We start from the raw sequence: 25,948 nt of genomic DNA, 5'->3' as shown, positions 1-25,948 counted from the left end.
CTGAGTCTCAGGGATTAGGGCCTTGTCTGGGGTGAGCAGTTTATCCTGCACTGCCGACTTGTTGAAGTAGAAATCTTCATCCAAATCGAGGTTAGTGATCGCTGTTCTGATGTCCAGAAGCTCTTTTCGGTCAGAAGAAAAGATGGCGGAAACATCATGTACAAAAAAAGTTCAGGTCAGCGCAAAAATACTCACAAAATAGCAGAATTGATCAGGAGCCTGTAAAACGGCAGCTTTCCATTGCAGCGCCATTCTCATCTAGAGAGATTTACCATACAAATAAATTATTACCATTATGTTGTTAGATTGTTTTTACCAAAGTCAAATTGATTGTATAATTGATTCATTAATGCATATATGGCTGTCTCTGAAGAATTTTGACTTGAAGGAAATGTAATATAATGATACTGAAGATGCCAAACGATTGAACATAGCAGTAGCTGAGTTTATCTGTCTGTACCAAGTGCCATTCTGTGACTTTGGCTAATATGCCTTTTTTGTTTATGCCGCCGTGGTATCGTTTTGGTATAGAGTATTGTGATACTAAACCTGGTACCGGTATCGAAGTCAAAATTCTGGTATCTTGACAACACTAACACAATCTGCTGATCTATGACACAATCAGTAGCCTATTAGATAAAATAATAATAATTCAGCCAGTGGGTAATTGTATCAAATTGGGGTCAATTTGTATGGAATAAACCAAAATGGCTCTTGTGTGTTGCAGTCGCCCAGAGTGAGGCCCAGGCAGGTGCCGTCTGCTGCTGACCACGGCACCATGATGGAGGGGGGCATGCAGCTGCTGAATCGTGACGGCCACAGCATCTCGCACAACTCCAAGCGCCACTACCACGACTCGTTCGTGTCCATGAACAGGATGCGCCAGCGTGGCCTGCTCTGCGACATCGTGCTGCACGTCTCCAACAAGGAGATCAAGGCGCACAAGGTGGTGCTGGCCTCCTGCAGTCCCTACTTCCATGCCATGTTTACAAGTAAGTATCCCTCAGCGGAGTTCGCTCTCCCTGCTACTGAGACTGCTCTTCCGTTCCTCCACGCCTTCACAAGTGTTCACCACTAGTGTTAGTCACCCCCTTTTAGCCACCGTCTTACTCTATTTACCCTACCTGTCTCTCTTCCACGCCTCATTACACTATTGAAGCATGCACGATTCTCCATTGCTACGGAATATAAACAAATTGGATGTGTTTAAATTATTAGAACCATGAACAAAGTGGTGTGTGACATGTTTTTGGCGATTCTTGGTTGATGCTTAAATGAATTGTGCTTTGAACTGTGCTACATTTCGCTCAATGTGTGAGTGGCATCTCACCTTGTGAGCAACACCTCATTTGTTTGCTCTTACTTCCTCACCAGTGACCACTTCCTTCCTCCTCCCTGTTGTCTGTGTGCGTTCTCTTTCCTGTTGGGGTCATAGGTCACCAGGTGAGGTGTGTGTCCCAGTTTTCCTCCTCCATCCTGCAGCTCAGACTAGAGCTTTGTGAGGGTATGTCCCTGGAGAGAGAGGCGTTAAGACTTCCCACTAGGCTTCTTTTCAACTGACCATGCTTTAAACCTAGGCCTATACAAATCTGCTGATATAGCCGACAAATCTAATCAATATAACCAAAACGCTGGTGTGCCTGTGCGTGTGTGATGGCTCTTTTGATCTGTTGGCACAATTGAACTCCCTTCCATGCTGCTGTAATCATGCTTCTTCACCAGCGTTTGGCTTAGTGCAAGCGCTGCATAGATCCAGGGATCAGAATTACACAAATATTGTCTGACAGTCAAAACAATTGATCACACAGACTGCTACAAATGAGTGCTATGCATGACTGCCCTATAAGAATGTGTGTCTTATGGGAGATAGAAGTGCTCTATGTGAGATATACTGTATGTGACAATTAGAGTATACCATGTTAAACAGACACACACTCTTTTCTTTTCAGTTAAATGTACGTAGAGATGAGTGTTGTATTGGAATGTCCGCACAGACACAGGCACATGTATTGCAGACTTTATTAAGTGGAAAACTCTGTCTGCCTCTGGTCATGCAGATGAGATGTCGGAGAGTCGTCAGACCCACGTGACCCTGCATGACATTGACCCCCAGGCGTTGGAACAGCTGGTTCAGTATGCCTACACGGCAGAAATCGTGGTGGGGGAGGGCAACGTGCAGGTAGGGAGAAAAGTGTCTAAATAACACCCTATTCCCTATAGAGTGCACTACTTATGTGCATTGCATAGTACTGTGGTGAAAAGTAGTATGTAGGGAACACCGCCATTTGTGACGCAGCCCTAATGTACCGTCATTATTCTAAATGGTAGTCTTGAACACTTTCTTGAAGCGGATCTTTTTCTCTGACCACTGGTACCTAGTGAAGGGTTAGCATGAGAGTTACTCAGACGTTTGTGGAAGGCACAAAATCTGTCAGGGTTTAAAATGTATTTGACTCTTGTCGTACTATCTTTGTCTTCTTAGCTCTGAAGTCATTTGGAGCTAAATAATTGCCCTTCAAAAACGTTAAAGTATTCCACAATAAGATACTGATACTTACAGTGCATTTGGATTCATACCCCTTGACTTTTTCCACATTTTGTTACAGCATTATTCTAAATTTGATTACCTTTTTTCCCCCAGCTCATTAATCTACACATAATAAATGGCAAATCAAATACAGGGTTTTAGAAATATCACATTTATATAAGTATTCAGACCCTTTGCTCAGTACTTCATTGAAGCACCTTTGGCAACGATTGCAGCCTCGAGTCTTCTTGGCTATGACTCTACAAGCTTGGCACACCTGTATTTGGGGAGGTTCTCCTATTCTTCTCTGCAGATCCCCTAACGCTCTGTCAGGTTGGATGGGGAGCTTCGATACACAGATATTTTCAGGTCTCTCCTGAGATGTTCGATTAGGTTCAAGGCTTGGCTCTGGCTGGGCCACTCAAGGACATTTAGACTTGTCCCGAAGCCACTCCTGCGTTGTCTTGGCTGTGTGTTTAGGGTTGTTGTCCTGTTGGAAGATTAACCTTCACCCCAGTCTGAAGTCCTGAGCACTCTGGAGCAGGTTTTCATCAAGGATCTCTCTGTACTTTGCTCCATTCATCTTTCCTTCGATCCAGTCCCTGCCGCTGAAGAACATCCCCATAGCATGATGCTGCCACCACCATGCTTCACTATAGGGATGGTGCCTGGTTTCCTCCAGACCTGACGCTTGGCATTTAGGCCAAAGAGTTCAATCTTGGTTTAATCAGACCAGAGAATCTTGTTTTTCATGGTCTGAGAGTCCTTTAGGTGCCTTTTGGCAAACTCCAAGTGGGCTGTCGTGTGCCTTTTACTGAGGAGCGGCTTCCGTCTGGCCACTCTACCATAAAGGCCTGATTGGTGGAGTTCTGTAGAGATGGTTGTCCTTCTGGAAGGTTCTCCCATCTCCACAGAGGAACTCTGGAGCCCTTCTCCCCCGATTGCTCCGTTTGGCCGGGCGGCCAGCTCTAGGAAGAGTCTTGGTGGTTCCAAACTACTTCCATGGAGGCCACTGTGTTCTTGGGGACCTTCAATGCTGCAGAAATGTTGTGTACCATTCCCTAGATCTATGCATCAACACAATCCTGTCTCGGAGCTTTACGGACAATTCCTTCGACGTCGTGGCTTGGTTTTTGCTCTGACATGCACTTTCAACTGTGGGACCTTATATAGATAGATGTGTGCCTTTCCAAATCATGTCCAATCAATTGAATTTACCACATGTGGACTCCAATCAAGTTGTAGAAACATCTCAAGGATGATCAATGGAAACAGGATGCACAGGAGCTCAATATCAAGTCTCATAGCAAAGGGTCTGAAGTTTTTGTTTTCTATTTTTAATACATTTGCAAACATTTCTAAAAACTTGTTTTCGCTTTGGCATTATGGGGTATTGTGTTTACATTGATGAGGATTTTTTTTAAATTCAATCCTGTAACGTAACAAAAGTGTCTGAATACTTTCCGAATGAACTGTACATGACTTCGTAAAAGTATTTATGTTCCTAACCTTTTTATATATACAGTTGAAGTCGGAAGTTTACATACACTTAGGTTGGAGTCATTAAAACTTGTTTTTCAACCACTCCACAAATTTCTTGTGAACAAGCTATAGTTTTAGCAAGTTGGTTCGGACATCTACCTGGTGCATGACACAAGTAATTTTTCCAACAATTGTTTACAGACAGATTATTTCACTTATAATTCACTATATCACAATTCCAGTGGGTCAGAAGTTTACATACACTAAGTTGACTGTGCATTTAAACAGCTTGGAAAATTCAAGAACATGATGTCATGGCTTTAGAAGCTTCTGATAGGCTAATTGACATAATTTGTGTCAATTAGAGGTGTACCTGTGGATGTATTTCAAGGCCTACCTTCAAACTCAGTGCTTCTTTGCTTTGACCCAAAAAAAAAAAAAAATAGTCCTCCACAAGTCTGATTCATACTTTGGAGCAATTTCCAAACGTCTGAAGGTACCACGTTCATCTGTACAAACAATAGTACACAAGTATTAACACCATGGGACCACGCAGCAAAATAGATGGCATCATGAGGAAAGGAAAATTATGTGGATATATTGAAGCAACATTTCAAGACATCAGTCAGGAAGTTAAAGCTTGGTCGCAAATGGGTCTTCCAAATGGACAATGACCCCAAGCATACTTCCAAAGTTGTGGCAAAATGGCTTAAGGACAACAAAGTCAAGGTATTGGAGTGGCCATCACAAAGCCCTGACCTCAATCCTATAGAAAATTTGTGGGCAGAACTGAAAAAGGGTGCGTGAGCAAGGAGGCCTACAGACCTGACTCAGTTACACCAGCTCTATCAGGAGGAATGGGCCAAAATTCACCCAACTTATTGTGGGAAGCTTGTGGAAGGCTACCTGAAATGTTTGACCCAAGTTAAACAATTTGAAGGCAATGCTACCAAATACTAATTGAGTGTATGTAAACTTCTGACCCACTGGGAATGTGATGAAAGAAAGAAAGAAAAGCTGAAATAAATCATATTATTCTGACATTTCACATTCTTAAAATAAAGTGGTGATCCTAACTGACCTAAACTGGGACATTTTTACTAGGATTAAATGTCAAGAATTGTGAAAAACTGAGTTTAAATGTATTTGGCAAAGGTGTATGTAAACTTCCGACTTCAACTGTAGTACCGTCAAATCCCATCCCATTTGTCACATCCTTTCCCATCACAACATAAACCTACCCTTTACTGTACAATCCTATACTATTCCTCACATCCCATCCCATATAATTCTGCCACATCCTACATAATGTTTTATATCACTCCATCCTCTTCCGCTTCCAGACATTGCTTCCAGCGGCCAGCCTGCTGCAGCTCAACGGGGTGAGGGATGCCTGCTGTAAGTTCCTCCTCAGCCAGCTGGACCCTTCCAACTGCCTGGGCATCCGCAGCTTTGCCGACACGCACTCCTGCAGCGACCTGCTCAAGTCTGCGCACAAGTACGTCCTGCAGCACTTTGTGGAGGTGTCCAAGACCGAGGAGTTCATGCTGCTGCCGCTGAAGCAGGTAGGGGCCAGACAGAGTCCTGAAGTAGCATGTTATATGCTTTTCCTTACAGAACGACTTGACGTTGCATTTGGTGGCAGCGTTGGGATCTCCTTTAGCTAATGAGTTGCATTGGAATTGTTGAACGCTATCAGGGCACTTTGACTTGCGCACTGATGTTGGGAGTCTGCAAGCTGTAGACACACTAGGTATATAGCTCTGGTGAGGGCTGTCCACTTCTCTGGTAGTTAGTATTTCAAATGGTAAATTGAAAGACACACTGAGATAGGATTAGCTTAGCATTAGTCTCCTCCTTCTCTGACTCTCCCTCTCTGACACTCTCTCTCACCCCTTTTCTGGCAAAAAGAGGAGGACATCTGGTCGTGTTCTAACCTTTCCTCAACCCCCTCAAGGGCCTTCAAAGAGCAAGCAGCACGGACAAGTGCGTAGTGCCCTTTCAACACTCACTAGACAGAAATCCTCAGCTCCTTGTCAATCAATGTCTCTTGTAGTTTAACTCATCGGGATCTCCGCCTCCCTGACCCGGACTAGTTTTATGTCACGTCAACTCAGCGTCTGGACTTGTCCAATGACAGCCTTGTTGAGGGTCATACCCTCAATGGTAATCAGGCAAAGAACTTCCAAAGATGGGCGCGTTCCAGGCCGACGACGTTGCTCGCTACTCATTGCGATGTGGTTAGCTAGTTAGGCATTGTGAGATCTGGCATGCGTCTGCAATGTAGTCAGCCTGGAACACAGCCATGGTGTATGTGTTGTTACAAGATGCCAGGAGACCATTAGAAGTGAATGGGACAGTTAGCAACCTAGCATTATGTGGAAAGAAAAGAACGCTCCATGGATCCTTTGGGAATATTTGAGGTGTTGAAGTCAATAGTCTGTGTTAGGGTCTGAGTTGGTCTAAGAGGCATACCTAGGTGGGTTTATTAGTGAAAATAAATTTACAGAGATGGTGTCAGACATGACAGGTTAGGCCAGGGATCATCAAAAAAGATTCAGCTGTGGGTCGTTTAAAAAAAAAAATATATATATATATATATATATATTGAGTGGATGATCAGAGGGCCGGAACACAATTACAAATAATATGTAGACTGCAAATTGATTGCAAGAAGCCCAGATACTGTATAACATTTAACTAAAATGTTATCTTTTCAAACCTTGTTTACATTTGTATACGATCACATACAGTGAGCTCCAGAAGTATTGGGACAGTGACACATTTGTTGTTGTTTTGGCTCTGTACTCCAGCACTTTGGATTTTAAATGATACAATGACTATGAGGTTAAAGTGCAGACTGTCAGCTTTAATTTGAGGGCATTTTCATCCCACAAATGCTAACCTCACCTGTTATTGTAATGGTAAGAGTTTAGCATGTCTTGGGGGTTTGATATAAAATGCTAACCTCCCCTGTTAATGTAATAGTGAGAGGTTAGCATGTCTTGGGGTTATGATATTTGTGCGTCTAACTTTCTCACTCATATTTATTCACGATTCATTCAGGACTGTCCGAAATCATGGTAGCATCCACATTAGTAGAAGTGTTTAGAAACATATTATGTTCTTGTTTTAAGTGACTCCAAAATTACATTATGTTATTTACCATTCATTTCTATAAGGCACAAAATAATCTGAAACGCAACAAAAAGGAACAGCAAATGCAGCCAACAAGATTTTAGAGTCACAAGCTCGATGTAATCATTGCGTGCTAGGAATATGGGACCAGATACTAAACTTTTGACTACTTTAATACACATAAGTGAATTTGTCCCAGTACTTTTGGTCCCCTAAAATAGGGGGGGACTATTTACAAAAAGTGCTGTCATTTTCTAAACGGTTCACCTGATTTGGATGAAAGTCATTGTATCTTTTCAAGTCCTGGAGTACAGAGCCAAAACGACAACAACATGTTTCACTGTCACAATACTTCTGGAGCTCACTGTATCTCTCTCTATTATGCGTGACTATACTTTGGAACAGATTCCCAAAATGAAAATCACTTGGAGTTGATTTGCTGGTGTTTTTAGAGTATTTTATGTCCAACAATGTTTTTTCTTTTTAATTATTATAATATTTTTTTTTGCTCCGAAAACTTGGGGGGACAAATAGTCACCTGGGCCACCAGTTGGGGAACTCAGGGTTAGGATATGTGACAGCTGTGACAGCACCAGCTGTTAGGCAGGGGCTATAAAATGTTTTTCTCCCTGACCAGAACACTACACTACCCTCTTTCATTCACTTGTCTTGAGTGAGCTGATCAGAACTCTACACTATACTCTTTCATTCCCTACCATCTTAATGTTACTCACCTGTCTCTCTTGAGAGTGCACCAAGAGACGACAACCCCTCACAATTTATGCTTGGGAAATGAATGATGACCTGAACTTAATAAAATCTAACAGTTTTGATAGGGTAGCTACTAACTACGAGAGCGATGACATCACTTTTACGTCCTCACCTCAAACAAACCAATCCCTAAATGAATAGGGTGGATCCCCTCCATGAGTGTAAACACAGCATGTCTCTCCCAGATTGTCAAGTCTCAGAACCGCGCCATTATGACATTTTATTGGGCACAGGTCCATTTGCCAAGAGTAAAATGGCTCGGTGACGTCTGAATCAGAGCTGCAGGGTAGCCAGCTGTGGTGCTTTCTCTCTCCTTCCCCTCTCTCTCACGCTCTCGAGCTCTTTAGTTTCATTGCCTTTCTCTCTTTTCTTTCTCTTTTTTATTCCTCTCTGCAGCTGTTGTGTGCCCGTCACAGAGCTCTGCAGCAGGGTAGGATTTATTAACCAACTGCTCTGAGCATCTTTGCGCTCACAGAGCTGTGAAACTCGTGATTTCCTCCTTTTAGACGAGGGGACTGACAACTGTTCTGACAGGACCTCCTGGTCATATTCTACTACACATTGTCATCATGACTGATGTACACAGACATTTGTTGTATAGCTACTGTCTTTTGCTATTTCTCTCACACACTTGTGACAGGTACACTTTACATGTCAGACAGACATGCATACACACACACACACACACATTGTGTCTGTATATGCTACAGTAGCCTATGTGTTATGTTGAGGGGGATACAGGGCAATAATACTACTAGAGGAACAGAGGGGGTTCATTTTGTGCTATGCTGTACTGTGCTTGACTGGACTGCGCTGTGTTGCGCTGTGTGGATTGTAGTTCCTGTGGATTAGCTGATGCTCTTCCTCTGATGCTGCTGCTATTCGACTGATCTCAGCAGCAGCTGGTCACTACGGCCCAGCCCCAGTCTGGGAACAGCCTCTCTGCAATACACACATACACATACACACACGCACTGAAGTGTACACCCGCGCACTTGATAGTCACGATCTAATATAGCAGGACACACCCTTACCCATAGCTCCAGTTATATGGGTACAGAGACGTTATGCTCATACTGTAGGCTGGATACACTACCACATTGTCTCTCGCTGTGGTGCTGGGAATATGATTCATAGCCATTTTCATCACAATTTGCACATATACATGCACATATTTATCTCGGCTCATTATAAAAATAGTTGGGAGTGAAATTTACCTTTTTTCAAGTAATTCCAAAATGAACATGCCAAGGTAAATGTGAATGAATGAATGTTTTATTTTTGTGTCATGCCAACTGTTGTGGCCCACGTGATGAGTGTGTCCCTCTCTCTCTCCCCCTCTCCCCTTCTTTCTGTTAAGGTATTAGACCTGATCTCCAGTGACAACCTGAACGTACCGTCAGAAGAGGAGGTATACCGGGCCGTGCTGAGCTGGGTCAAACACGACATAGATGGGCGCAGGCAGCACGTACCCTGGGTAAGATTTAGACGTGCAGCTGTGTGGTTAAGTTGGTGAATCCTGGCGCTTACAACGTCAGGATTGTGGGTGTCCGTTCCTGCTGAGGCCACCGTACCAAGATGTATACGCGCACTACTACAAGTCGCTTTGGATAAAAGCGTCTGCCCCCCTACCCCTTCCCCTTCCCACTCTAGCTGATGAAGTGCGTGCGTCTGCCCCTGCTGCGGAGGGATTTCCTCATGAGCAACGTGGACACGGAGCTGCTGGTGCGCCACCACTCTGAGTGCAAGGACCTGCTCATCGAGGCCCTCAAGTACCATCTTATGCCCGAGCAGAGGGGTGTGCTGAGTAACAGCCGCACCCGGCCGCGCCGCTGCGAGGGCGCCAGCCCCGTGCTCTTCGCCGTCGGTCAGTGTGCCCCCGAGGTTACCCACCAGGGTACATACACTCACTCACACACACACACACACACACACAGTGCCTTCAGAAAGTATTCATACCCGTTGACGTGTTCCATATTTTTTGTTACGGAATTCATAATGGATTAAATATATTTTTTCTCACATTGAAAACCTGTTTTTAGAAATTTTGGCAAATCTATTGAAAATGAATACAGAAATATCTAATTTACATAAGTATTCACACCCCTGAGTCAATACATGTTAGAATCACCTTTGGCAGCGATGACAGATGTGAGTCTTTCTGGGTAAGTCTCTAAGAGCTTTGCACACCTGGATTGTACAATATTTGCCCGTTTTATTATTTTTTTATTCTTCAAGCTCTGTCAAGTTGGTTGTTGATCACTGCTAGGCAGCCATTTAAGTCAAAACTAACTAGGCCACTCAGGAGTATTCAATGTCATCTTGGTAAGCAACTCCAGTGTATATTTGTGTGTTTTAGGTTATTGTCCTGCTGGAAGGTGAATTAATCTCCCAGTGTCTGGTGGAAAGCAGATTGAACCAGGCTTTCCTCAAGGGTTTTGATTTTGTTTAGCTTTATTATTTTTTATTTTATCCCAAAAATCTCACTACTGATGATAAGCATTCCCATAACATGTTGCAGCCACCACTATGCCTTAAAGTATAAATAGTGGTACTCAGTGATGTGTTGTGTTGGATTTGCCCCAAACATAACGTTTTGTATTCAGAACATAAAGTTAATTTCTTTGCCACATTTTTTGCAGTTTTACTTTAGTGCTTTATTGCAAACAGGATGCATGTTTTGGAATATTTGTATTCTGTACAGGCTTCCTTCTTTTCTCTCTGTCATGTGTTGTGGAGTAATTACAATGTTTTCCTATCACCGCCATTAAACTGTAACTGTTCTAGTCATCATTTGCCTCATGGTGACATCCCTGAGCAGTTTTCTTCCTCTCTGGCAACTTAGTTATGAAGGGCGCCTGTATCTTTGTAGTGACTGGGTCTATTGATACACCATCCAAAGTGTAATTAATAACTGCTCCATGCTCAAAGGGATATTCAATGTCTGCTTTTTTTTAAATCTACCAATACGTGCCCTTATTTGTGAACCATTGGAAAACCTCCCTGGTCTTTGTGGTTGAATCTGTTTGAAATTCACTGCTCGACTGAGGGACCATACAGATAATTGTATGTGAGGGGTATAGATGTCAAACACTATTATTGCACACAGAGTGAGTCCATGCAACTCATTATGTGACTTGCTAAGCACATTTCTACTCCTGAACTTATTTAGGCTTGCCATAACAAAGGGTTTGAATACTTATTGACTCGACATTTAAGCTCTTCATTTTTTATACATTTCAAAACATGTCTAAAAACATAATTCCACCTTGACATTATGGGGTATTGTGTGTAGATCAGTGACATTATGGGGTATTGTGTGTAGATCAGTAACATTATGGGGTATTGTGTGTAGATCAGTAACATTATGGGGTATTGTGTGTTGATCAGTAACATTATGGGGTATTGTGTGTTAATCAGTAACATTATGGGGTATTGTGTGTTAATCAGTAACATTATGGGGTATTGTATGTTAATCAGTGACATTATGGGGTATTGTGTGTAGATCAGTAACATTATGGGGTATTGTGTGTAGATCAGTGACATTATGGGGTATTGTGTGTAGATCAGTGACATTATGGGGTATTGTGTGTAGATCAGTGACATTATGGGGTATTGTGTGTAGATCAGTAACATTATGGGGTATTGTGTGTAGATCAGTAACATTATGGGGTATTGTGTGTAGATCAGTAACATTATGGGGTATTGTGTGTAGATCAGTGACATTATGGGGTATTGTGTGTAGATCAGTGACATTATGGGGTATTGTGTGTAGATCAGTGACATTATGGGGTATTGTGTGTAGATCAGTGACATTATGGGGTATTGTGTGTAGATCAGTGACATTATGGGGTATTGTGTGTAGATCAGTGACATTATGGGGTATTGTGTGTAGATCAGTGACATTATGGGGTATTGTGTGTAGATCAGTGACATTATGGGGTATTGTGTGTAGATCAGTGACATTATAGACTATTGTGTGTAGATCAGTGACATTATAGACTATTGTGTGTAGATCAGTGACATTATGGACTATTGTGTGTAGATCAGTGACATTATGGGGTGTTGTGTGTAGATCAGTGACATTATGGACTATTGTGTGTAGATCAGTGACACAAAATCTCAATGTAATACATTCAGGCTGTAACACAACAAAATGTAGAAAAAGTCAAGGGGTGTGAATACCTTCTGAAGGCACCATACATACATACTGTAATGTGTATATTATACAAACCCAACAAATACACATTCTTTACTTTCCATTAGGAAACAGGGATCCTGAATTTGGCCCTTGGTTAAAAGCTAACTTTTTCACAGATACATAACATTTTCAAACATTACATTTGAAATAGATTGGATGCAGCAATTATTCGAAAGAAGTTTGGCGCTTACCATGTCTAGAAATATTTGTGTATTTTTTTTAGGGCATTGCACCTGTAAAAAGTAAAATGTTGGCCACTGTGTTTTAATACCCATATATCTATAGATACTTTTGGTCATGTAGTGTATGTGGACACCTGCTCGTCAAACATCGCATGCAACAGAGGACAGACGCGGCTACGCTCTTCAGCACTCGGCGGTCCTGTTCTGTGAGCTTGTGTGGCCTACCACTTCGCGGCTGAGCCGTTGTTGCTTCTAGACATTTCCCCTTAACAATAACAGCACTTACAGTTTACCGGTCAGCTCTAGCACGGCAGAAATTTGACAAACTGACTTGTTGGAAAGGTGGCATCCTATGACGGTGCCACGTTAAAAGTCACTGAGCTCTTCAGTAAGGCCATTCTACTGCCAATGTTTGTCTATGGAGATTGCATGGCTGTTTGCTCGATTTTATACACCTGTCCGCAACGGGTGTGGCTGAAATAGCCGAATCCATTAATTTGAAGGGGTGTCCACATACTTTTTTATATATAGTGTATTTAAATGACCGCTTCAGATATTTAGGTGACGTTGTTTTTGTCTGTGTTTTGCCCAGGTGGCGGCAGTCTGTTTGCTATCCACGGTGACTGCGAGGCCTACGACACGCGGACTGACCGCTGGCACATGGTGGCATCCATGTCCACTCGGCGGGCACGGGTGGGCGTGGCGGCCATTGGCAACAAGTTGTACGCTGTGGGAGGGTAATAAATGACCTCATCAGACCATTCTTTTACCTATAGATCGTTTGGATTCGGGTATCATCGAAGCCATAACTAATTTCATGCTAGCTAGCACGACATTAGTTATGGCTTCGATATGGAACCATCCGATATGGCTTCGATATGGAGCCATTCGATATGGAACCATCCTCAACACTGGAAGAGTACACTAGTGTTAATTATGCTAGATAGCTCGGTTAAGTTTACGTTAACACTTTACATGACACCCCGTGTCATAACACGTTATGCCACGGTCATAATCATGTCATAACATCTGACATAACTTGTCATAACCTGTCATATGGTCATAACACTTGTGACATATATTGTGTTATTTTATGGCTGATTATGACACCTACATAAGTGTCAAAACCCACATTTTTTTCAAATTCGTTTTTTCCTGCCAAGAAGTTTGTTTTCATTTATAAGTTTGTCTCTTAAATCCTTTGTTTTTGTTGTATTGAATTCTTTACGGTCATGTTTTTTTCATCGTATTTTAAATAACTTGTAGAAAATACACTTTATGACACTGTCAGGAAGCATTATGACCATCATAATCATATAAGCCAGATAGGCCTATCACGTACATGCCCTTGTCAGTCATCAGTCAAAAATACTGAAATCTGCTTGTGCATTCATCCCAGTTATCAGCAACAGAGCATTGGGGTAGGTGATTGTCTGACATCAATGTGTGTGCAATCACAATGATAATTTAACATGGTCAATTAACTTTTTTAAATATATAGCATACGTTGTGTCAACAGTATTTTTATGGTGTAATGGAATGTTTTGCCTTGTGTGTTAGGGTTTGTGGGCTTTGACACTTCTGTAGGTGTCATAACCAGCCATAAAATAACACAATATATGTCACAACAGGTCTACATATGTGTCATGACAGTGTTGTGACCATATTATAACAGTTCAAGTTGGTTGTTGAACATTGCTAGGCAGCCATTTTAAGTCAAAACTGTAACTAGGCCACTCCGAAGCATTCAATGTCATCTTGGTAAGCAACTCCAGTGTATATTTAGGTGTTTTAGGTTATTGTCCTGCTGGAAGGTGAATTAATCTTCCAGTGTCTGGTGGAAAGCAGATTGAACCAGGCTTTCCTCAAGGATTTTGCCTTTTCTTAGCTTTATTCTTTTTCTTTTTATCCCAAAAATCTCAGTACTGATGATAAGCATTCCCATAACATGATGCAGCCACCACTATGCCTTAAAGTATAGATAATGGTACTCAGTGATGTGTTAGATTTGCCCCAAATATAACATAACGCTTTGTATTCAGGACATAAAGTAAAAAATTTTGCCACATTTTTTGCAGTTTTACTTTAGTGCCTTATTGCAAACACGATGCATGTTTTGGAGTATATGTATGTCAGCTGTTATGACATGGTTATGACCGTGTCGTAACATTTTATGACGGTGGGTGTTAAGTAAAGCGTTATCAAGTTTACAATCTGTCTGAAAGAGAAACTAGGATTAGGGGAGATACAGTATATTGTAATCCAATTTCTCATTCAACCAAACACATTGAATTATTGGCATTGGGTATAATAAGATAAACAGTTAACTGGTAGGAGGAAACTGTTGGAAGACTAATATTAGCGGTCCCCTCAAGTGTAATTATGAAAATTCCGACTTTTGAAGCAAAGGCACGTCTTCTCTACCCGAGAGGGAAACAAAACAGATGCCTTTGTAAATCAAGAGAAAGATAGAACAAAATAGTATCTGATGCACTACTCTCATTGTCTGCAATGTCAATGTTTTATCCAGGTGCTACTGATGGAAATGAGCTAGATGAGAAACTCCTGCACATCTACCCTGTCAAAATAGATAAACATAATAAATTAATTTAAAAAAAAAAATGTTTTAAGAAGGTTTCCTGAATTGAACTGTTAACACAGTACAGTTGTGAAGACTTGCTTAACAAAGAAAGCCTGCTTTTGAGATGAGATTAAAGGAAGAAACCTAAAGCGTAACTAGGTCCCTTATTCACAAAGGGTCTCAGACCAGGAGTGCTGAACTAGGATCAGCCCCCCCCCATCTTATTCTATATGATGAAAAAGCCAAACTGATCCTTGATCAGCACTTCTATTCTGATACCCTTTGTGAATATGTGCCCAGACCCTAGCGACAGAGCCCATCCTCTTATGGTTAGGCCAATCATAAGAGGATGGGCAACTTTGATGGGGGTGGGGCCACCAAAAAACAGAACTCATCATGAGGGGCCACAGTGGCTCGTGGGTCTGTGTATCACATCCATATACCCTCCCCCCACCTTGCGAGCAAAACATTTTAGTGGCCCATCGTGTGACAGTGAAGAGAAAGCTATTTAGCAATTTCATAACTAATTTCATGCAATTCTACTCAATTTGCAAGGGGGTGGAGAGAAAAATGTGCAGTTTTACAGCTAATTTCCTGCAATTCTACACATTTTGCCATATGGTGGAGCAAATGTTAGCGGTTTTTAATATGATGACTGATGATCAATGGGCCCCATCCTGGTCGGTTATTCGACCATGCTTACTAGAAGTTTAGATAGCTAGACTAACTCTAAAACATGTTTAGCTGACATGGGCTAATTGAGTGACTGCTGATGCACAGCCAATTTTCACAGACAGTATTCTATCATTCTAACTCTCAACAGTAAGTTGAGAGTCTGACTGATCCGCGGGCCACCAGTGGCCCACACCTGGCTTCGATACCCTTCTCTTTCTGATATACTCTGGTCTCCCTCAGGTATGACGGCACCTCAGATTTGGCCACCGTGGAGTCCTACGACCCTGTCACCAACTCCTGGCAGCCTGAGGTTTCAATGGGGACGCGGCGGAGCTGTTTGGGCGTGGCAGTGTTGCACGGCCTCCTGTACGCCGCCGGTGGTTACGACGGAGCTTCCTGTCTCAACAGGTACATAAAGAAATATATAGATAATTATAAGCCATGTGTTCAAAATGCTGGACTACTTTTGAGCTTTGTCACAACAGATTTTGACTGTCACGGATGCAAATACTGAGATGACATTTGTATATAATGAATGCCCCCCTCCACCCCAACAGTGCAGAGCGGTACGACCCTCTCACCAGTACCTGGACCTCCATCTCTGCCATGAGCACCCGAAGGAGATACGTCCGTGTGGCCACTCTAGGTGAGCAAGTGTTGTCCACCTCTTGTGTGATTATGTAATCTATTGAGAAAGGATATACTTACTGTATGTTAGCCTAGAGCAAGGATGGGCAACTGGTGTGCCGTCCTGCTTTTGTAGGGCCGCTGATAATTGTTTGGGGGGGAACTCAGTCGGGGTCTCAATTTACTGTTGACAGTTAGAATAATCAAATCAAAATCAAATCAAACTTTATTTGCCATATGCGCCGAATACAACAAGTGTAGACTTTACCGTGAAATGCTTACTTGCAAGCCCTTAACCCACAGTGCAGTTCAAAAAGAAGAAAATATTTACCAAGTAGGCTAAAATAAGTGTGCAGGGGTACAGGCTAGTTGAAGTAATCTGTACATGTAGGTGCGGGCGAAGTGACTATGCATAGGTAACAAACAAACAGCGAGTAGCAGCAGTGTACAAGAGGGGGGGGTCAATGTAAATTGTCCGGTGGCGATTTTTATTAATTGTTCAGCAGTCTAATGGCTTGGTGGTAGAAGCTGTTGAGGAGCCTTTTGGTCCTAGACTTGGCGCTCCGTTACTGCTTGCCGTGCAGTAGCAGAGAAAAGTCTATAACTTGGGTGACTGGAGTCTCTGACAATGTTATGTGCTTTCCTCTGACACCGCCTATTATATAGGTCCTGGATGGCAGGAAGCTTAGCCCCAGTGATGTACTGGGCCGTTCGCACTACCCTCTGTAGCGCCTTACGGTAAGTTGCCATACCAGGCAGTGATGCAACCGGTCAGGATGCTCTCGTTGGTGCAGCTGTAGAACCTTTTGAGGATCTGGGGGCCCATGCCAAATCTTTTCAGTCTCGTGAGGGGGAAAAGGTATTGTCTTGCCCTCTTCACAACTGTCTTGGTATGTTTGAACCATGAACTTGAACCTCTCGACCCGCTCCACTACAGCCCCGTCAATGTTAATGGGGGCCTGTTCGGCGCGCCTTCTCCTGTAGTCCACGATCAGCTCCTTTGTCTTGCTCACATTGAGGGAGAGGTTGTTGTCCTGGCACCACACTGCCAGTTCTCTGACCTCCTCCCTATAAGCAGTCTCATCGTTGTCGGTGATCAGGTCTACCACTGTTGTCGTCAGCAAACCTAATGATTGTGTTGGAGTGGTGTTTGGCCACGCAGTCGTGGGTAAACAGGGAATACAGGAGGGGACTAAGTACACACCCCTGAGGGGCCCCAGTGTTAAGGATCAGCGTGGCAGACGTATTGTTGCCTACTCTTACCACCTGGGGGCGGCCCGTCAGGAAATCCAGATCCAGTTGCAGAGGGAGGTGTTTAGTCCCAGAGTCCTTAGCTTAGTGATGAGCTTTGAGGGCACTATGGTGAACGCTGAGCTGTAGTCGATGAACAGCATTCTCACATCAGTGTTCCATTTGTCCAGGTGGGAAAGGGCAGTGTGGCGTGCGATTGAGATTGCATCATCTGTTGGGGTGGTATGCGAATTGGAGTGGGTCTAGGGTGTCCGGGAGGATGCTGTTGATGTGAGCCATGACCAGCCTTTCAAAGCACTTCATGGCTACCGAAGTGAGTGCCACGGGGCGGTAATCATTTAGGTAGGTTACCTTGGCACAGGGACTATGGTGGTCTACTTGAAACGTAGGTATTACAGACTCGGTAAGGGAGAGGTTGAAATTGTCAGTGAAGACACTTGACAGTTGGTCCGCGCATGCTTTTAGTACACGTCCTGGTAATCCGTCTGGCCCAGCGGCTTTGTGAATGTTGACCTGTTTAACCTTTCTGGCTCAGACGTTCCGCTAGCAACCCACCTCGACAACATCCGGTGAAATTGCAGAGCGCCAAAATACAGAAATAGTCATAATAAGCAATCATAAAAAATACAAGTGTTATGCTTAAAGATTAACTTCTTGTTAATCCAGCCGCTTTGTCAGATTTCAAAAAGGCTTTACGGCGAAAGCATACCATGCGATTATCTGAGGACAGCGCCCTGCTTACAAAAGCATACAAACATTTTACAACCAAGTAAAGGAATTACAAAAGTCAGAAATTAAAAATGTAAATTAATCACTTACCTTTGAAGATCTTCATATGGTTGCAGTCACAAGAGTCCCAGCTACACAATAAATGTTTGTTTTGTTCGATAAAGTCCCTCTTTATATCCCAAAACTCTGTTTTGTTGGCACGTTTTGTTCAGTAATCCACTGGCTCAAAGGCGGTCAAAACATGCAGACGAATACATCCTAATAGTACCGGTAAAGTTTGTCGAAACATGTCAAATTATGTTTATAATTAATCATCAGGTTGTCAATTGTCTAAATAATCAATAATATTTAAACTGGACACTAGCGTATTCAATAGAAAGGAAAAACAACGAAGGGCGCGCACTCGGTCACGCGCACAAACCAGCTCTGCATTCTTCCTCAGTCCACTGGCAGAAAGGTCTCATTCTTTCATAAAAGGCATTTAGCTTGTCTGCTAGGCTCGCTTCACTGGGCAGCTCGCGTCTGGGTTTCTCTTTGTAGTCCGTAATAGTTTTCAAGCCCTGCCACATCCGACGAGCGTCAGAGCCGGTGTAGTAGGATTCAATCTTAATCGTGTATTGATGCTTTGCTTGTTTGTCTGAGGGCATAGCGGGATTTCTTATAAGCGTCCGGATTAGTCTCCCGCTCTTTGAAAGCGGCAGCTCTAGCCTTTAGCTCGATGCGGATGTTGCCTGTAATCCATGGCTTCTGGTTGGGATATGTACGTACAGTCACTGTGGGGACGACGTCATCGATGCACTTATTGATGAAGCCAATGACTGAGTTGGTGTATTCCTCAATGCCATTGGCTGAATCCTGGAACATATTCCAGTCTGTGCTAGCAAAACAGTCCTGTAGAGTAGCAGCTGCGTCATCTGACCACTTCCATATTGAGCGAGTCACTGGTATTTCCTGCTTTAGTTTTTGCTTGTAAGCAGGAATCAGGAGGATAGAATTGTGGCCAGATTTGCCAAATGGAGGGCGGGGGAGAGCTTTGTATGCATCTCTGTGTGTGGAGTAAAGGTGGTCTAGGATTTATTTTTTTCTTGTTGCACATGTGACATGCTGGTAAAAATTCTGGGTGAGCATTTTCTTTTTTGCTTATAGCCTTATAGAGTTGTTTGAGAGCGGTCTTAGTGATAGCTTCGCTTTGTGGTGGTAAACAGACGGCTACGAATAATACAGATGAGAACTCTCTTGGTAGATAGTGTGGTCGACAACTTATCATCATGTTCTCTACCTCAGGCGAGCAATACCTTGAGACTTCTTTAATATTAGACATCAATGGAATATACATGGTGCAATTTTAAAATGTGCTTGTGCATCAGCAGCTCTTGTGTTATGTCAATAACTGACAGTCATTCAATTAGCCCATTTCGGCTAACATTTTTAGCTAGCTATCTAAACTTTCTGCTAAACTTGTAGTAATCATGGTCGAATTACTGACCGAGTGCCCCCCCATTGATCAAATTATGTCATGTTAAAAACTGCAAACATTTGTCTCCGCCCCATGGCAAAATGAGTCGAATTGAAGGAAATTATGTCTTAAACTTCTCTTTGCTGTCTAGATGCGACCGCTAAAATGTTTTGCGCACGAGGTGGGGAGGTCCCCCCAACTAAATTTCGCTTAGGGGCCCCAAAAGGCTAGGGCCGGGTCTGACTGCATGTGTGGGTATGGATGTGGGTACACAGACCCACGAGCCACTGCGGCCCCTCATGATGAGTTCCAATTTTTTGTGGCCCCCACCCCCATCAAATATGCCCATCCCTGGTCTACTACTCGCTTCCTAGTAAATATGGGCCACATCAAACATATTTTATTTTTGCGACCTGATATGTAGAGTTTTGAGCTTATTGTCACAGCATTCTCTCACTCTTTTGCGCTCTTTTTCGCTCCCTCCCTTTTTCATTCTCTCCCCCATCTCTCTCTCTCTCTCTAGATGGCAGTCTGTATGCAGTAGGAGGATATGACAGCTCCTCACACCTAGCAACAGTGGAAAAATATGAACCACAGGTAATAAACAAACAAACAGACAGATCTCTATCAATATGCACATTAAGACATAGGGCCAGTTTCCTGGACCCAGATTAAGCCTATAGAAGAATCTCAGTAGCCTGGTGGAACGAATTTGATTGCTGCGTTCACCATTCTGTTAAATAGAATGGTGAACATAGTGATCAGGCTTGTTCCACCAGGCTATATTTAAAGTCCATGAGTAGGCTTAATCTGGTTAAAATCAGACCATGAAGCTGAACTTCTGCCCAGATCAAAAAGGAGAAGCTAAGTTTTGAGTTCAACCTCAACCAGCACCGATAAGTTGCTCAAAACTGACCATCAACCCTCTGATTGGTCGGAACAGAGTAACGCGTGGACAGCCATCGCCAACATGCTGAGTCGACGCAGCAGTGCCGGGGTGGCCGTGCTGGAGGGCATGCTCTATGTCGCCGGGGGCAACGATGGCACCAGCTGCCTAAACTCGGTGGAGCGATTCAATCCCAAGACCAACGCCTGGGAGGGCGTGGCGCCCATGAACATCCGCAGGTGGGCACCGCCAGCCGCGCCACAATTACTACCAACCACCTGTAGCTATAACTGCATAGTCAATGCATGCATAGAGCCTTCTCGCTCCTCATAAATGGCTGGTGTCAGGTTTTCATTCCTTCAGTCCAGCCCTTACTCAGCAAATTATCTGAGTTTCTGGAGGAACCGGCATACACAATGGGCCTCAGAGACCAGGATTTGAAGATTCAAATTAAATTAGTTTCTCACTCACACACAAACATACACACATCCACAATGGGAGATTTGAGCAGGGAACCTGACAACAGTGGACACTCCCGGCCCTATAAATAAACCATTGCTGTAATCAGTAGTATGGCTCATATTTATCTAGAGCCTGATCTGGTCTCAGCAGAGTCATATTCAATAGGAACCAAATGGAAGCAAAGGAGGGACCTACCTTAGTTTGTACAGAAGAAACACCTTTTTTTGCTTTCCGTTACAAAACATTTTGTCGTGTTGTGCACTAATGAATATGCCCCAGTCCTCCATTTAAACTGCAGTGAGCTCAGTCTTTAGCAACAGGCTAGTCAGGGAAGTCATTCTGGTTTTATTTTCTGCCTAGTAGTTAATTGATCAGTTAATGTTAATGAATGGCCACCAACTGGGTTAAAATACTATTTGAGTTAATTTGAAACACTGTGCTTGATTGAGCTTGCCTGTTGCAATGGAACCAATAGGGGAAAAAGCGGGTGGCCATCCTATCACCTCTGACCACAGAACAATTCTACATGTTGGATCACTGTTTGTCGACACCCAGCAAGTGATCGCTATCACACCTGCTGCTTTTAGCCCTTAGTCTTTGTGGTGCGCCTGAGCTATTACTGAGTCTGCACGTTGTCCTGTCCTCCCGCAGGAGTACCCACGACCTGGTGGCTATGGACGGCTGGCTGTACGCGGTGGGCGGCAACGACGGCAGCTCCAGCCTCAACTCCATTGAGAAGTACAACCCGCGCAGCAACAAGTGGGTGGCGGCCTCCTGCATGTTCACGCGGCGCAGCAGTGTGGGGGTGGCCGTCCTAGAGCTGCTCAACTTCCCGCCGCCTTCGTCGCCCACGCTCTCTGTGTCTTCCACCAGCCTTTGACACGGGGCTAAGCTCTGGCTGACCTCAGCCTCAACCTCGGCCTCGGTTGCCACTGCACAGCCAGGCCCCAGCAAGAGACGCAACTGCTCTGTGTGAAGAGGAGGGAGTGAGAGGATGCATATACTTGAATCAGGTAGCGAGAGGGAGAGTGGAGAAAATGGCTTGAGTGGGAGGGGTACAGTTTGAGGGAGAGTGGAGAGAAGGGCTTGAGAGACTGGAAGGGGTACAGTTAGAGGTGATGGGAAGAGCGAGTGAGAGGAAGAGTGAAAGATGGAGAGAGAAACGCATAGAGGGTGCTGCTGGATTTGGTCTCTTTCCCTGAAGTCTCACTTTATTACCGTAAAGATACCAGCTTCTAGTCTATTGAAGAATACAGGAGAGTTTTCCTCAGATAAAGAGGTTGGAAAAAAACACCATTTGCAATCCAGCGCTTGAAATACCGTCTCTGAACCGAGACACATACACATATATATGTGTATATATATATATATATATGTATATGTATATGTATGTATGTATGATTTTAACTTAGGAATGTAGCTATCGACTGGTTCTGCCATGCATGTTTACTGACATTGTGTCCTGGCAGGCAGGGATAAAAATGAGTAGTGCAGCTGTATGTGTCACACTAGGTGGCATTAACGGGCAATGTTGTTTACCGTCCTACCCTACGGACGAGCCTTGTGTAATAGAGTGATGTTGCCCCTAGACATTTTCCAGCATTTCCCCCTTAAATGGTTAAGGTTAGTATTGAGGAGGGGAAGCTGATCCTAGATCTGTACCTAAGGAAAACTTCAACCAACCAGCTGGAGAAGAAGAAAAAAAGAATGTAGCTATTGATTCGAGATCTATCATTACTCGAAACTGTAAATTAGTTTATTTCCTTTAAAAAATATATAAGAACAGATAATATGATGTTGAATTATTTATTAAATGTAAAAAAAAAAATATATATATATATATATATATATATATATAGCTAATATATTCCGACAATTTCAAAGATGCTTTGTGAAAAGCAAATGGACCACTGCTACGACTCGAGTGCCGTATTATTTTTATTTTGTTGTGTTAACGTTGTGCGTATCATTGATGGAAGTGTGTCAGAGAGGATGTTAAAAGTGGGAAGTTGTTCAGTTTGAGCGTTGAGTATATCAGAGTGAAGGATTGATAAGGATTTCTTAAACTGATGAAGATATCAGGGCCCGTATTCATAAAGTGTCTCAGGGTAGGAATGCCGATCTAGGTTCCCCCTTATTCATAATGATTTAAAAGGCAAAACTGATCCTAGATCAGCATTCCTACTCTGAGACACTTTTGGAAGACGGGCAGAGGTCAACTGAAATATCTGTATTATTTGTAAAGGACAACAGTTAAAAGAAAGAGGTTTATTTTGTTCATGCAGTGTTTATTCTTTTGTTGGTTCGTACCTTGACTGAAAATGTTAAATATTTTTCAAAAGTAGCCTTGTCACTGCCACATGTAACCGATGTCATTAGTAGTTATGGCAACTGATGTCCAATACTGTTGTATGGAAGGCTATGGTATGCAAGCTTGCTTGTCCGCTAAGCTAATTAGAAGACCCCAATCCATTGTATAGATCATTATCATTCATAAACACATAGTGGTATCACGATTATGACAGCTTTGAAATGGCTAAAGAGCAGAAGGTTCAAGTAATGTGTAGGCAAATTAACACAACACTAATCTTAATACTTCACACTAGCTGCGGTAATGTCAATGTGGAAACATTTATGGTGCTGTCATTTTGTGTTACTTACTTATCGTTTTGTACATTCCCTCATAATACCTCTTCCTGTATTGTTGGAAAGGATCCAAACTTACCACAGCAATGTTTACGTAGTAAACGTGTGACGACATGTAGTATAACTCTAAGCTCTAACGATACTCTGGAACACGTCTATCAGATAATACCATTCTTTGGAAGTTCCACAAAATGGCACACATCAAAGCGAAGGCTGATTGGTTAAGGAAATGAAGCTGTTTCTACATACTCAATACTGAAACTTTACCTGAGGTTAAAGAGCTGTGTCAGCCAAAGGTACAATAGACCACAACAGGTCCTAATTTTAGTTTTTGACTCGTCACGGTTAACTAGGTTCAATAAATAGGCTATGTAGCGCAGTGTGATCAAATGTAAAACTTCTGAGAAGTTATTTATTTTCCTTTTTTCAAAGGATTTTGTTGATCTGGTTTTGTTTTTACCGAAAACCCCCCCCATTAACGGTTAGTTCTTGCAGGTTATTATCTCCAGTAATGGTGAAGTGTTTTGTCCCCAAATCGCAAAAGTGGTTGCAGTGATGTCTTCTGTGACGTCATGGTCAGGTTGTATACAGATTGTTTTAAGAGGTCTTTTTAGCGACCAGAAAAATACTTATTTAGCTGGTTGTAATCTGGTATCTTACCAGGCGTCTCTACAACCAGAAAACCTATTTACAACCAGAAAATGACGTCATTAAAACGTTCCATGACAAATTTTACACGGTGGGTTCGTGTGAGTTCATAATATACCATGAGTGAAATCTCCACACAAGAACTTGGCCTCCATTTCGTTGAATCAAATGTAAATAAGGAATTACCCAAAATCTCGGATTGAATGCATTGTCAATGTGACTGTAGCTTTTTTAGTTAACACATTATTGTTCAATGTGACGTGCATAGTTTGTTTATAATATGTTATATTTATCGAGAAAATGTATGGAGAAACGTTGCACTATTGTGAAATGGAGCAATACACTGTATAGAAAATAAAGATGCTTTCAGGTGTGAGGACCCAGGTTGTTTATGGAGTGTATTTTGAACATAGCATCTTGTGAGAAATTGTTTGAAATATGTATTTTCAACGTCTTTCCCCCCAAAAAGACTACTTTTCAATGTCTTTTCAACATTTTGTGTTCATAGGATAAGTTCAGTTGAAGGTTGCATTGCTAACAGCGTTTGTGTGTGTGTTTGTGTGTGTTGCTATGCCCACTACGGTATCGTTTAGTATCGTCCCAGCATGCTCTCCTTTCACACTGATCTGAGTGGACAGCTGAGCACTCTCACTTTACTCCTCATGACCTCAGTCACATAGTATGCACACCTGTGGCTGCTTTTGCGTGTGCACACAGAGTACACTCACACAAACCTCTAAACACACACACACACTCTCTCAACATCTACTCAATACACTAACACAGACATTGCAGTGAGTATTAATGATAAAACTTACTGTTAGCCATTAGAAAGAACTGGTACACTGCAATGTGTCAGAATTCTGTTGTTAATGAGGTTTCTGCTGTAAAGAGTCAAATGGAAGCCTATTCATGTCTCTTGGGGGCATATAAAGTGGACAGTTTTAAAGGGTTAAATGATGTGTCTGCAGTCTGCACAAGTCAATTGCCCTCTGTCCCCTGTGGTCCTGTGGGTGTTAATGAGTTTACAGCCTGGCGCACACTCGCAGGCACCGCTATGTAGCCAGTCACACAGTGGAGTAGAGACCGAGACCGTACCCTACCCACCTTTTACCCAGCCCCCTGTCACTGTCACCCACATTCAAATTTCAATCAATCAAATGTATTTATAAAGCCCTTTTTACATCAGCAGATGTCACAAAGCACTATAGAGAAACCCAGCCTAAAACCCCAAACAATACAGATGTAGATGTACGGTGGCTAGGAAAAACTCCCTAGAAAGGCAGGAACCTACAAAGAAACCTAGAGAGGAAAGGCCAGATCGTTCTTCAAGATATTAAAACGTTCATAGATGACCAGCAGGGTCAAATAATAATCAGTGGTTGTAGAGTGTGCAACAGGTCAGTACCACAGGAGTAAATGTCAGTTGGCATTTCATTGACGAGCATTTAGGGGTCGAGACAGCAGGTGTGGTAAAGAGAGTCGAAAAACCGCAGGTCCGGGACAAGGTAGCACGTTCCGTGAACAGGTCAGGGTTCCCTAGCCACAGGCAGAACAGTTGAAACTGGAGCAGCAGCACAACCGGCACACAGTCTATTGCAGCATAGAGACTGAGACGGGTGGGTCAGGGTACACTGTGGCCCCGTCCGACGATACCCCAGGACAGGGCCAACCAGGCAAGATATA

At 43.0% G+C, this 25,948-nt stretch overlaps 1 protein-coding gene across 1 annotated transcript; it reads left to right on the top strand.

Annotated features, from left to right (window-relative positions):
* The first annotated feature begins 781 nt into the window (after positions 1 to 781).
* LOC120058934 (kelch-like protein 17) lies at positions 782 to 24,634 on the top strand. The gene is made up of 11 exons (XM_039007683.1): positions 782 to 992; positions 2,058 to 2,179; positions 5,353 to 5,574; positions 9,279 to 9,395; positions 9,572 to 9,785; positions 12,894 to 13,038; positions 15,798 to 15,965; positions 16,115 to 16,203; positions 20,144 to 20,217; positions 20,564 to 20,745; positions 21,620 to 24,634. Exons 1-11 carry the CDS (start codon positions 782 to 784, stop codon positions 21,846 to 21,848), a joined length of 1,773 nt encoding a protein of 590 aa, XP_038863611.1. The 3' UTR covers positions 21,849 to 24,634.
* Positions 24,635 to 25,948: the final 1,314 nt, after the last annotated feature.

The sequence above is a fragment of the Salvelinus namaycush genome, chromosome 14 (genome assembly GCF_016432855.1).
Source record: "Salvelinus namaycush isolate Seneca chromosome 14, SaNama_1.0, whole genome shotgun sequence".
NCBI lineage: Eukaryota > Metazoa > Chordata > Actinopteri > Salmoniformes > Salmonidae > Salvelinus > Salvelinus namaycush.
Note: the sequence above shows the minus strand (reverse complement) of the source record. Positions and strands in the feature narration are given on the sequence as shown.